Source organism: Myotis davidii, unplaced genomic scaffold, assembly GCF_000327345.1.
Source record: "Myotis davidii unplaced genomic scaffold, ASM32734v1 scaffold100, whole genome shotgun sequence".
NCBI classification, from domain to species: domain Eukaryota; kingdom Metazoa; phylum Chordata; class Mammalia; order Chiroptera; family Vespertilionidae; genus Myotis; species Myotis davidii.
This window is the reverse complement of record NW_006292691.1, coordinates 308,846-322,067: the sequence shown is the minus strand read 5'-3', so window position 1 is coordinate 322,067 and position 13,222 is coordinate 308,846. Positions and strand designations below refer to the sequence as shown.

The 13,222-nt window shown below is 49.1% G+C and overlaps 1 protein-coding gene across 2 annotated transcripts in view; it reads left to right on the top strand.

The window, feature by feature from the left end:
* The window catches only part of AXIN1 (axin 1), a 73,337-nt gene that overhangs the window by 54,844 nt on the left and 5,271 nt on the right, over nucleotides 1-13,222 (top strand). For both annotated transcript variants that reach the window (XM_015565576.1, XM_015565575.1), the window contains exons 4-7: nucleotides 4,572-4,709; nucleotides 8,869-9,398; nucleotides 10,006-10,176; nucleotides 12,165-12,410. In XM_015565576.1, the coding sequence (XP_015421062.1) occupies nucleotides 4,572-4,709; nucleotides 8,869-9,398; nucleotides 10,006-10,176; nucleotides 12,165-12,410 (1,085 nt within the window). The remainder of the gene's footprint in view (nucleotides 1-4,571; nucleotides 4,710-8,868; nucleotides 9,399-10,005; nucleotides 10,177-12,164; nucleotides 12,411-13,222) is intronic.

Genomic DNA, 13,222 nt, shown 5'->3' with positions numbered 1-13,222 from the left:
ATGCCATAATTCTTTGCTGATAACGCTGATATCCGCCCCAGTGTCTGCTAGGCCTTTAAACATTTTTCCTTCTATTCTCAAATTAATCATAGGACGGGTTTTGCTAATTTCCTGTATCCAATAGATGTCTGAGCTTCCAAACCCTTGCGCTCCTCTTTTCCTGTTTATAGCCTCGCCTTGTTGAACATAAGGTAAAAGTAGTATCCAAGCAATTCTTTGACCTGGAGTAATTTGCATAATATGATTACATTCTAATATTACTTTAATCTCTCCCTCATAGTCTGAATCTATGACCCCAGGCAAAACAGTTAATCCTTTTATATTTCCACTCCTCCCTAAAATTAATCCTAAAGTTCCTGGTGGCACAGGTCCCCAGATTCCTGTAGGAACAGCTTGGCGAGCCATATCAGGGGTCAACGTGACCGCTATAGTACTGTTAAGATCTAGACCCGCGCTCCCAGGAGTGGTCCGAATCAGAGAGTCCACTGTGGGCTTTGCAGGGCAGATCTCCCCTTTTAATGACGGGGCTGGGGGTGGCCCCGCTGGCCGTTTCCCTGCAATTGGCCATACCCTGTGTTTTGATCTAACGGCCGCCTATTTTTATGGAATCTTGATTTACAATGGCTGGCCCAATGGTAGCCCTTCTGGCACCTAGGACACCGAGAGGTTGGATCTGCGTTGATCAGCTCAGGAGGTGGAAGTTCGTGCCTTTCCCTAGAGCGCCTCCTTGTGTCCTTCTTAGTTGCCTGCATTCTTTCCTAAAATGTCCTGTTTTTCCACCGTTATAACACCTTTAATTTTCTACCGTTACAGTGGCAGCAAGTAAATTCGCTTGAAAAGTGCCTGACCCCACATTCTGACATGCTCGAATCATTTCTGTAATGGTACTACCTTTTCTCAGATGCATCAGGCATTTCTTACAATCATCATTGGCATTTTCATAAGCTAATTGCTGAATTAAAATGTCTCCTGCTATCTCGTGTTGAATCTGTCTCACTGCTCGAGTGAGACGAGCCACAAAATCAGAAAATGATTCTAAAGGCCCCTGTATACATTTACTAAAAGCTCCCTCAGGGTCCCCTTTTGCTGGTAAAGCCCACCACGCTTTCCTTCCACAAGCTCTAATTTGCTCATATGCCAGCTGCACAGAATGTAACTGGGTTTGGACATCATTATAATATCCCAGTCCAGCTAGCATTTCATAAGTTATTTGAACATGCAGCCCGCGGTTTGTTTGGGCTTGCTCCTGGCATTTCTCCAGAAATTCTCCTTTCCATAGTAAGTAATCTCCTCCATCCAGAGTTGCACGAGCTAGACAATACCAGTCATGAGGAATTAAGAATGCATCAGAAATATTATTCATAATTTCTCCTGTAAAAGGAGCGGTTGGACCATTTTGAACTACACTTTCACGTAAGGTCTTTATCATTTTAAAGTCAATTTTTACATGGTGTCTTATTATGTGATTTGGGAGCTGTGGGTCGGCTGTCTCCATGATAGGAAAAGCAAGCCTTTCTTCCACCTGCATGTCCTTCAATCCTTCTCTGATGGCTTTTTGCACAGGTGATTCCGTTAATGGTGAATTAGCCATTTCAGGATGAGGACGTGGAGGTGGAGGTGGAGGTGGAGGGGGCCGTGAAGGACATTTCTCCAATTTTTCTTCCTGCTTCTCTCTAAGAGGAGCGGAGGGAACCAGTCGAGGGGGCTCCTCCTCGGCCTCTCTAAGAGGCTCTAGCAAACGCAATATTGTGTTCCCCATGGAAAAATAGTTTTTTGAGATAAGTTTTTTCTTTCTGCTGACATTTTCTTCAAGTTCTGACTAACTTTTTGGCAACTTTTAAGATCTAATGTACCTTCTTCAAGAAACCAAGGGTTATGTTCTATAATAACATGCCAAAAAAACTGTAAGAGATTACATTCTAAAATTTTTAACACTTTAAGCATTCAAATCAAAAGTCTATAATAAAGTTTCTTACTTTTTAAAGCCGAATCTACTTTTTTAAAGCTGAATCCTGCCCAATTTAGCCTGGTGTGGAAAAACGTTCCCACACCGCCTACAGCTCCGGACTACTGTAGCTGATTGTGGCCGTATGTGTGCAGTGAAATATCCCCCTACCATTTTATGGTGAACCTTCCTACCTTTAAGGTGAATTCTTTGTTCCTCACCTTGCCGGTGAAACCTTGGTTTTTACCTTCACTTCCAGATTTCCCGACGGGCACCAAATGTTGTGTGTGTTTTCCCTTCCAGGTCCTGCGTGGTTTAGGGTTCAGGATCTGAAAGCGGATGAAAGAAAAGAGACAAGAGACATGAGATAATTTGGAGATATTGGGGAGTCAGGCGGGCAAGTCCAACTCGAGGAGAAGGACTTCCACCGATGCTAAGGCCTCACCAAGCTTTTATTGATCTTGGGATAGCCCCTAGGTAGGGAATTTCCAGTAATACACAAACTAGGTTCATCAGTAGGCAATTTCCAATAATAGGCAGACTATCTTATCAACAAGGATTTACATGAGTTAAAGTGGGGAGGATTCTTCAGCTACCAGTATCTAGATTAACTGGGTGGTGCACAGCTTCGACCTTTGCTAGGGCTTCAAAGGTCACCAGCTTTTAGGGTCTCTACGCTTCTCAGCTTCTCAGCTAGTGAAGATAATAATGGTCTCCGACATATGGCTACCTCTGAATCCATTGTGGTCAGCAGCAGCCCTACACATGGACATTTGTTTCTGAGCCCTTCACATATTTTTCTTATCATCTTAAAAGTTTCTGTGGTTTTAGGTGTTTTCTTTACTCCTGTTTTGCAGATGAGAAATAGGTATGCAAAGTCGAGAACTATTCCCAGAGCTTTCACCATGAGTCTTTTCGCTTTGCCTTGTTCCACGTCTGAAGGCCAGGGTTCTAAATAGCCACTGTCCACCCACAGAGGTCAGAGATCCTGTACCACCCTGTGCCCAGGCCACCTCTTTCTTCCACCTGTCCTCCTGCCTCATCTGAGGCCCCTCCAGACCTTCCTCCTCCTTGGTCCTCCTTCACTTATATTTTGGTGGCTTAGATTTTTTTTTTAATCCTCACTCGATATTTTTTCCCTTGATTTTTAAAAAATATATTTTTATTGATTTCAGAGAGGAAGGGAAAGGGAGAGAGAGATAGAAACATCGATGATGAGAGAGAATCATTGACCAGCTGCTTCCTGCACACCCCCCACTGGGAATCGAGCCCACAACCCAGGTGTGTGCCCTTGACTAGAATCGAACCTGGGACCTTTCAGTCTATAGGCCAATGCTCTATCCACTGAGCCAAACCACCGAGGGCTTCCTTCGATTTTTTTAGAGAAAATGGAAGGGAGGGAGGATTGGGGGAGGAGGGTGAGAGGAAGAGATGGATATGAAAGAGACACATTGATTGGTTGCTTCTGCTCACTTGGGGCGGGGATCGAGCCTGCAACTGAGGTATGTGCCCTTGACTGGGAGTCGAACCCACAGCCCTTCAGTCCTTGGGCTGACGCTCTAACCACTGAGAAAAACTGGCCAGGGCAGTGATTTAGGTTTTTAAAACATGTTTTGTTATTAAGGATATTGGGACAGCTGGTGAAATTGGAATAAGATGTGCTAGCTAGGTTACAGTATTATACCAGGGTTCTTTTTTTCTTTTTTCTTTTTTTAATAATTGACCTGTTGTAGGTATAAGAATGTCCTGGGTTAATGTTAAATACACTCTAAAGTGTTTAAGAGTAGACAGGCATCATTTGTGCAATTTGTTCTTGACTGGCTCACAGAAGTGTGTGTGAGAGAGAGTGACAGTGTGAGAGAAAGGTCAGCAGTCAGGGAATCTGGGACAGAAGCCCTTGTGCTATTCATGCAACTGTTTTAAATTTGACATTACTTCAAAATAAAGCTACCCCCTACCCCCAAAAAAGCTATACAGTGCATCACTATAAAATACATTGCAGAATTATATTCCTTGAAAAGGGAAGTCCTTCATAGTCCTGCCTTTCCCCCTGATTTTTTTCCTATACCATGAATTTTATGTTCCCCAACCCTGCAACAGCCTGATCCACGTACATAAGTACCAGAGGCTGCTGCCCTCTTGTGTGCAGGGTGGTCACTGCAAGGAGCAGATGGGTCCTGCCCGTGGGCTGCATCTCCTGCCTCTCCTCTGTGGTCTTTGCAGCTCCGGGCCAGTGATTTTAGAAGGTCTGTTTGGGTCAGTCTTGAAGGCCCTCTGTGCAGGGCACACTCACAGGCCCTTGCTGACCACTGCCCTGCTGACCTGACCCCAGGAGACCAAGTTCTGCCTGCTCAGTGTCTCTGATTCTTTGACCGTGGGAGTCGGTGCTCCATTCTCACCCCTGGATCGGGGCTGGGTGAAGGAGAGATTTAGTCTGACAAGAATAGGGGGCAGTGAGGAGATTAATTCCCAGGTAAAAGGGGGGAAAATAAACACTCACTTGAAAATAAAATTCAGATTTAACATTATCTTCTCACACCCCAAAAGTGCTTGAATGCCACCCTGGCGCAGAGAACAGTAGTTCAAAGCTGTGCGTGGCCTACTAATGAGCAGCGTCTCCTTGCAGCGTACTTACCGAATACCAAAGGAAATTCGCGTGGAGCCCCAGAAGTTCGCTGCGGAGCTCATCCACCGCCTGGAGGCTGTTCAGCGGACTCGGGAGGCAGAGGAGAAGCTAGAGGAGCGACTGAAGCGGGTGCGGATGGTGAGTAGGCTTCAGTCAGGGAAGCCACGCAGATCGTGGTTTCCAGGTTATTTTGTTACAGCTTCAGGCCCTGAGGGGCCCCTTCCAGGTTTTCCCAGAGCCCCCATTTCCCCACTTGACCGCACACTGGCTCCTGACATGCTTTGACCTGGCCTGATGGTTAGCCAAGGCACGCTTTCCTATGACATCTACCCCTCTCTAAAGCCCCCACCCCTAGTTCCCAGCCTGGGCTGTCTCCCCGGGAAGAGGTCCTTATGGCTGGGCCCTGAATGTGGGCCTGGGGAGCGACCAGCAGGTGTCAGCTGTGGCCTTGGTTGCCAGGGTTGGGGGTATTTTTTTCCACCTGCTTGTGGGAAGAGAGCTAAGAGGGAGGCCAAGACAACTCTCAGCTGTCGTCCCCAAAGTAGGCACCGCACAGAGGCAACACCAGCTCAACTCAGGGAGATTGGGCACAGGACATGTCCAAAGTGCAGACTAACCAGCTTCTCCTTTCAGCCCAGGACCAATTTCCTTCCTGCTGTCCTCTTGGTGCCCCAGGCTCATTCCCCTCTACCAAGGCCCTCCATGGCAGATACCTGACCCATACGTGAGCACACATGCCTTGCTGGCCATGTCTCCAACACCCCACATGCCCCCTTGGCATGTGGAACTGAAATTTCCCTTGAGTGCTGGTGGATGGAGGCCCCTCACAAGCACCTCTGTGTCCTGGGCCACATGCGTCTGTGCAGAGCAGAACATGCCTGTGGCAGGAAGGGCCCACAGCTCCCACTTGTCACCTCAGAGCATAGAATGGCTTAGGTTTGGATGTAGGCTTCTGTTTATCCTGTCTACTGACCTGTAGCCTCACTTGATGAAGTGTTGAATGCTAAGAATTTAACATTTGTAATTCATTGCTTAAATGCCTTTCTGCCCATAACTGCTGAAGAGATACCTTGCTTTTATTGTCCCGGGTGTCATTCTATAAGATTCATTTCCATACACATTCAAGGGCGTCAGTGCTGGGACATCAGTAACCGGCGTGCCCCTGGAGTGAGGCCTTCCCTGTGCCCCTTGCACTTCCTAGCTTGTTGAACTTTATTCACTGAACCCAGTGCCTCCTGAATGCCGTGAGCCTCCATGTCGCTGGTAGACAGGCTTTTGCTTTTCTCTTAGCAGGTAGAAATTACCTGCTGGAGGTAAATGGTCACCACCAAGTAAGTGGTTGTCTTCCATTCTTTTCTAAATATTTTGTGCTCAATACCTGAAACTCAAAAATGTGATGTTTCTTGAAGGAATTATTTCTCTACCCGATCACCTAATATTCCTATTTAAAATACAGTACATGAGCCCTCCTCAGACCCCATCAGAACCCCTTGGGAGGGGCTTACGCTCTCACTTTACATGTCCCCAGATGAGTTCTGTGCACCTGAAGCTGGATACACTGCCATAAGGGTAGACGTGGGACAGAGCAGATGGTCACTGCACATAGGGAATCCTGCTGGCTGTGCCTTGCAGCTATGATCCTGGGTTCCGGAGCTCCTTTACATGACGCTCAGCTTCCAACCAAAGGGCATGGCTCCTCCCATCTTTCCCCACATCAAGACATCGGGTAGATTTCAAATAGCATATCAGAACCTGAGGTTCATGTTCTGATATGAACATGGTACCAGGAAGGCAAACCTGAGAGTAACAGTGGTGATTTCTAGGAAGGAATGTGCATGGAAGTATTTTTAAGCGCTCATGCATCTACACAAGTAAATTTTTCTTACCAGCATCCTTTCCTCCTCCCCTCATGGTGATTGGGTGACCCTCACTCTGGCAGAGCAGGTGCCAGCTATCCTCCCCACAGTTCCCACAACTCAGTGAACTGTCCAAGGTCACTCAACAGGGCACCCGCCATGCTGGGTTCTCGTGTGAGGGCAAGGGAGACTTCTTTGACCTAGAGGGAGAGGCTCTCAGGAGCCAGTCAGGGATAGGCCGTCTGATGGGAGCCAGGGACAGAGTGTGCACTCCGAGGCCAGCTCTTTCTCAGTGCCCATCAGAGCCTTATTGAGTAGTTGAAGGAATAGTTAGGAGCGTAGTTTCAGCATTTTAATAGCCTTCTCTGAACAAATAAATGCAGGGAACAGAGTCACTATGAGATATGGAATATTTTAGTAGGAGGTAAATCCCGAATAGCATGTTGTGACAAAGCTGGTGTCTTCATTTGTTTAGCACAGTGTTTCAGTGGGCATCAGCTCTTTGTGTGAGGGGTCCCCTGAACATGTCATAGTTAACAACTCTTAAAACAAATGTGCTCATTAAATAATGTGTGTACTGTTTCTTAAATGGAATCTAAGAAAGGAAGAATTCACCACCTTTTTACTATATAATTGAGTTATTATAATTGTTTTGTCAAGTTTTTAGTTTTGGCTCAGTGGCTGTGTGTGTTTGTGGTCCTTGGCAGGTCAACCTTTTGGGCGAGACATTGTGAAGGCAGCTGTGGCTGTGGGTATTCTGTGTGTTTTTCTGATGTCTGACTCAGATGTTTTTTTCTCTGTGGTGTCCCTGGCAGGTGCAAGGCGGCTGTGTCTGGAACCACTACCAGCTCTCAGGACAGGGGTTGGACCCAGCTGCCAACACCCAGTGGTGTTCTTTAACAGAAATGTTCAAATGAACAGCCCTTTGTATGTCTCCATTGTCAGTTTAGGAGCTAATCAGCAGGCACCTGGCCTCAAGCTCAGGTGGGCTTACTACATGCAGTGGCCTGCTGTGGCCTTCAGAAATGGGTGCACGGACTCTTGGTCATGTGCTCTGGCCCGAAGCTGCTCCGGCAAGTTTGCTCCCACAGGTGTCCCTTAGTCCTCGGTTGCGGCACACTGCCCAGCCTCTGTCAGTTCAGTCTCTCTTATCATGTGCAATCTGTAATCTAAATAAATCATGCTATAAATAACAGTCCTTTCTTTTTTAAAGGGATAAGTACACAATTTTTAAATAACTTTTATTATAAAATTTTGAAAAGAAAAGCAAAGAAGAAAATGAAAACTGTTATCTGAACAGTTAGGTAAATCTGTTACCTTTCCAAACTGTAAAATTGAATTCTTACATATGCAGAACTACTAAGAAAAATTGGATCTCAGCTGAAGGTTTGCACCCCCTCACCTCTCAGGAATTCGGAGGTTTCCTCTTGCTTGCTGCTACTTTAGGGGATAAATGGCTTTAATAACTTTCAGTGCCCTGGGAAGACCCCCAGTAAAAAGTCTCCTGGTCCCTTAGCCCTGCAGAGCAAAGGGATTGGGATGGGGACACGGGATGGGAGCCCAAGGGTCCAAGTCTCTGCTGAGGTGGCTCCAAGCTGTACCCAGGAGGGGGTGCATTCACCCTCTATCTGTTAGGTCCCTTCTTTTGTACTTTGTCCTCTGTAGTGCCATTCTACCCTGAGCCCGTTCTAATGACATTTAGATACTTCACATTAGTGTGAAATTTTGTGGTAAACTTTTGGAGATCTTTTTATATTAAAGTACAGGTTTAGCTTAGTTCCACTTTCTTTTAAATTATTACCAAATTTACTGAACATTATTCTGGTTTGGACAATTTATGTATCTTTTGAAATTAAGATGATAAAATGCTTCTGTTACAGTATTGGTTATATTAACTTTTTAGAGAATTGAATAAAAGTTAATGTGAGAATTTATCAAACACATAGCAAGATAAAAAACAAGAGCTCTTTTGTACAAAGGCCTTTGAAAATATGGCAGTATAAATTGAGGAATAGGAAAATTTCACTGAAAGAAAACAAAAATCTTTATTGAGAAGCATAAAAGAAAACTAAACCAGTGCGAAGGTTGCTCTGTGGCCTGGACCGGCAGTGGTGTGTTCCCTGAATCATTGCCCTTGCACACTTGTGCGTGAGCACAGCTCCCTGTCCTCCTGTCTGCCCCCCGTCCTGCAGCATAGCCTGCTGAGAGCCTGGCTGAGTTTGTTCAGGAATCAGGGACAGAAAAGTCGCTTGGAAGTCCGGCACCTCCCTTGGCCCTTGCCTCATCCTGGGCTCAGGGCTCCTGACCTCCAGGACACGGCACTGACAGGCTTTATGGTTTGGGGATTTTTTTGGTTGTTTGTTACTTGTTTATTTCCCAAAGTGTGAGGTTCCCTTGGTGCAGCAGGTGCTAAGAGGTGACATGCGACCTTGTCCCTACAGGAGGAAGAAGGGGAGGATGGCGATGTGTCCTCTGCTCCCCCGGGGGCCAGTCATAAGCTGCCTTTGGCCCCAGCCTGGCACAGCTTCCCACCCCGCTACACGGACGTAGGCTGCACAGGGCTGCGGGATGCACATGAGGAGAACCCCGAGAGCATCCTGGATGAGCATGTGCAGCGGGTTATGAGGACTCCAGGCTGCCAGTCACCCGGACCTGGCCACCGCTCCCCTGACAGTGGACACATGCCCAAGATGTCGGGAGTGCTGGGGGGTACAACCTTGGGGCACAGTAAGCACGTGCCCAAATTGGGGGCAAAGCTAGAAGCGGCTGGCCTGCATCTCCATAGGCACAGCCACCACCACAGCCACCATGGTGTGGCCAGGCCCAAGGAGCAGGCTGAGGCCGAGGCCATCCGCCGGGTCCAGAGCAGCTTTGCATGGGGCCCGGAGCTGCACAGTCACACAGCCAAGACCCGAAGCCACTTAGAGAGTGTGGGCACCACCCCCAATGCCAACGACAGCCTGGCCTACAGGTGAGTGTCTGGGGTGGCCAGAGCCATGCTTTAGATTGGGGCCTTGGATTCTTTGTCCTTGGGCTTCCCAGGGAGAAAGGGGTTGCAGTGAAAGACTGTGGCTCTTGTGGATTCTGTTCTGATTTTCTAGACTAGACTTCTCCTTTAAAAGTCTTTAAACCAAGGTGAGCTGCAGAGACTTGCAGGCGTGTCATGGCCAAGAGCTCAGGTGCCAGTAGAGGTAGACACCATGCTCTGCCTGGGGTGTTGGTCCAGCCAAGGCTCCAGCTGTGAAGTGTGGTTAGATAAAGATCCATTTTAGAGTGAGGTGTCTGGATGAGGAGGAGGGGCCGGGCCCTAGATGTCTGCACCAGGCAGGTGACCTGGGCTGGGAGGACACAGGCAAGTGCTATAGCTGATATTTGGCTCCAGCTCTCCCAGCCGATGCTGCCTTCCTTCACTTCTCGCCATGGAGTCACCTGAAACAAACCCCAGTAACCCCACAGAGCTGGGGCAGAGGCTGCTAGAACATGCCACTTTGTTGAGGCCTCTGTGTTCAGGGAGCCATACCGGGTTGGAGCAGAGGTAAGTAAACTCAGTGGGTGACTCCCAGGTCTTGCTTTTGCAGTGGGAAGGCCGGCACAACCTCCAAAAGAAATGCCAAGAAGACTGAGTCAGGGAAGAGTGCCAGTACTGAGGTGCCAGGCCCTTCAGAGGACGCAGAGAAGAACCAGAAGATCATGCAGTGGATCATTGAGGGGGAGAAGGAGATCAGCAGGCACAGGAAGGCTGGCCATGGGTAAGCAGCACCTTGTGTCCTGGGGGTGTGGGCACAGAAATGCAAACTGGCTGGTAACCTCCAGAGCTGCTTTACCAGTGTCCAGAGTGGCATAGTCCCACCCACTGTCTTACTGCAAAACATGTACAATGGAAGCGGTTATTCAAAGGGATCCGGTTCGAGCTGTCACAGCACAAACGCATTGACGTCTGCCCTGTGTACCTGTGATGGGATGGTGTCCCGGATGCAGCTTCAGTGTCCTAGGCAGGAGTGCCCACTGGTGAGGTGAGGTCAGTCAAGTCACCATGCCTCTCGCTGCTGCCCCACACTAAGGAGGGGGCCTGCTGTCACATAGCTGCTCTCACACATGACATCTCCACATGAGAATGACCTAGGCATCGGGGCAGTGAGGCAGGTACCTGACCCTTACTCCAGCCGGGGCTTCAGCAGAAGCCTCAGTGTTTACACCTGATCATACCCTCAGCAGTGGGTGGGAGAAGGTTCTTGTTTAGTGTGCACCCCTCTGAGCTCTAGATTATCCCACTGGGCTAGTCCACCCTAAGGTGCACAGGGCTGGCTTAGATGGGCCTAGGCCAGAGGTGGGTGATGCCCAGGGGCCCTGGGCCTGGAGCTGACAGCATCTGTCCTTCAGTGGGTGGGCCATCCCCTCGTTCCTCAATCTCAGATTTCCCTGACCTTCAGCATTTTTTGGCCATCGTTAGGGAGGACTGAATATACATGTGAGGCAGGTGAGCCTGACCTTGGGAATGAGCCCCCCCCACCAGTGTCCAGACCCCGTTACAGCCACAAAGCCTGTCCTAGTGAGGGGGCCTCTCCAGGAGCCTCTCTCCTGCTCTGGTTGAAGAGGGTTCGATTCTCAGCTTCTCTGAATTTCTCTCTTATGGGTCTGTCCCGGCCAGTCCTCCCACCCCAAAAGAAGGATTTCTGTGGCTGAAGAGTTAAGAGGTACATCTAGAAATAGCCTCCCAGGTTGCAGAGGCTCCTGCCGTCAGTCAGAGGGGCTATTTTAAATCATGGCCTTCAGTGTCCCCACCAGGCCCTCTCCGGCCTCCCAGGAGTCCGGGGACCATGAGGCCTCTGTCTTCATTGTTGTTACATAAGGCAGGTGGGCTGGGGGCATGGGGGGCAAGGAAAGGAAGGGGTAGGAGATGGGATGAGGGGTAGGGAGTTAAAAGGGTTGAGAAGATGGGGTGTGGGAGGTTGGGAAGTGGAGAGTGGTGAGGGGGAGAGGGGGGCAGAGGTCTCCCTGTGGCCAGCCTTGTGGGGGTTTTAGGAGGAGCCCACCTCCCCGGGGTATCTTTCTTTGGGCAGTTCTGGTGTCATGAGAGCATTGGGCCAGCCCACTTCAAAGGGGGCCATCTTGGGTTCCGTCATCTTTGCTCCTGGAGGTCCCCCTTTCGAGCTGTAGCTGCAAGAAGCTGATGTTTTCACTGGAATCCCATCAGGTGGTAGAGCGATGGTGTGTTGCACAGGTGCAAAGCACATTCTCCATGTTAAACAACAAAGAGAAGGCATGATACCACATCGAGAGAAAAAATTATGTTTAGAATTATGCCAAGTGTGTTCAGTATTTTTTAATTGGGAAGGAAATAGATCAATATTCTGAGTGGCTATTTCTAAATTATGGATTATTAGTATTTTTTTCTTTGACTTTCCTACGTATTTCAGGTTTTTCACAAAGAACATTAAATACCAAAACATCTTTTATAAAAAGTCTTTGTATAGGATTGATTTATGTATTCAATAAAGGTATTAAAAATGAGTTACAAAAAAAGAAGTGTGCAAGAAAGGAATGTTTGTGTCGTGTAGTATAGGAGGAAATTGCTTCACCTGGCTTCCATGACCAGTGTCACAGGGGGATTCCTGACCCAGGCATCCCGGGATCATTGCTAAGCTCGGCCTATCCTGCTGGCTCCTGCCCAGCTCCAGATGCCTGTCTAGGGCCCAAAGTTTCACGTTCTGCCCCATCTGTTCTCTCACTCTCAAAGGTCTTCTGGGGCGAAGAAGCAGCAGATTCACGAGAGCTCCAGGCCCTTGTCCATTGAGCGTCCTGGGGCTGTGCACCCTTGGGTCAGCGCTCAGCTTCGGAACTCTGTCCAGCCCTCTCATCTCTTCATTCAAGACCCCACAATGCCACCCAACCCGGCCCCCAACCCCCTGACCCAGCTGGAGGAGGCCCGCAGGCGTCTGGAGGAAGAAGAGAAGAGAGCCAGCAAGTTGCCCTCAAAGCAGAGGTACAGGGCCATCAAGGAGAGCAGGGCTTGAACCTTTCAGGGCCCCTCCAGGTGCCGTGGCTATGCTTTGGGGTGGAGCTCCCTGAGGCCTGGGGTCCATACATAGAGCCACACTGGGTGCCCACCAGCAGTACTGGGTTTTTCCTTTCAATTTCTTCCACACGGCCCTGCTGGAGGCAGATGGTCATTGCACTGTCCTGGGGAGGAGAGGCTGTCCCCTGATCACGCCTCCTGTGCTTGCACTCACCCTGGGACTTGTGGGAGGCCATAGGGGTCCCCTTAGTGGCATGGAACTGCTGGAGATCACACAGGTCACCACTGGCTGTATGCATGCTCAAGCTCAGGGGTGTTGGTCCCAGTGGGTCCTGGCTGCCTCTATTCAGGAGCCTTCACCATGCCATTTGCAGGTAGAGCAGTAAACAGTGCTAAAATCTGTGCCAGTATAAATCTCTTCTAGAGAGACCCCAGGCCCCACAGCCACTCCTCACTGTGCCCTCTTGGCTTTCAGGGCAGAGTGGCTCAACCTGCTGCCTCTATGGCCTTAGGCTAGGCCCTGTGCTCTCTTCCAGGAGAAGGGAACCACCCCTTCTGGGTGACGAATCTCTCCAGGCAGGAGTGTGGCTTCCCTGCCCTTTTCAGCTGGGCCTTGAGGTCACTTTTCGCAGACATGCTGGCTCATTGGCATCTCTAGGCGATAATGGTTCCTGAGGTGCCTGGAATCTGTAGCTTTCACCAGGGCCTGGCATCACAGCCACTGTTTCCTCAGATGTGACTGGTTCCCCTTGCCATCCGGTTCCTGACTGCCTCCCACG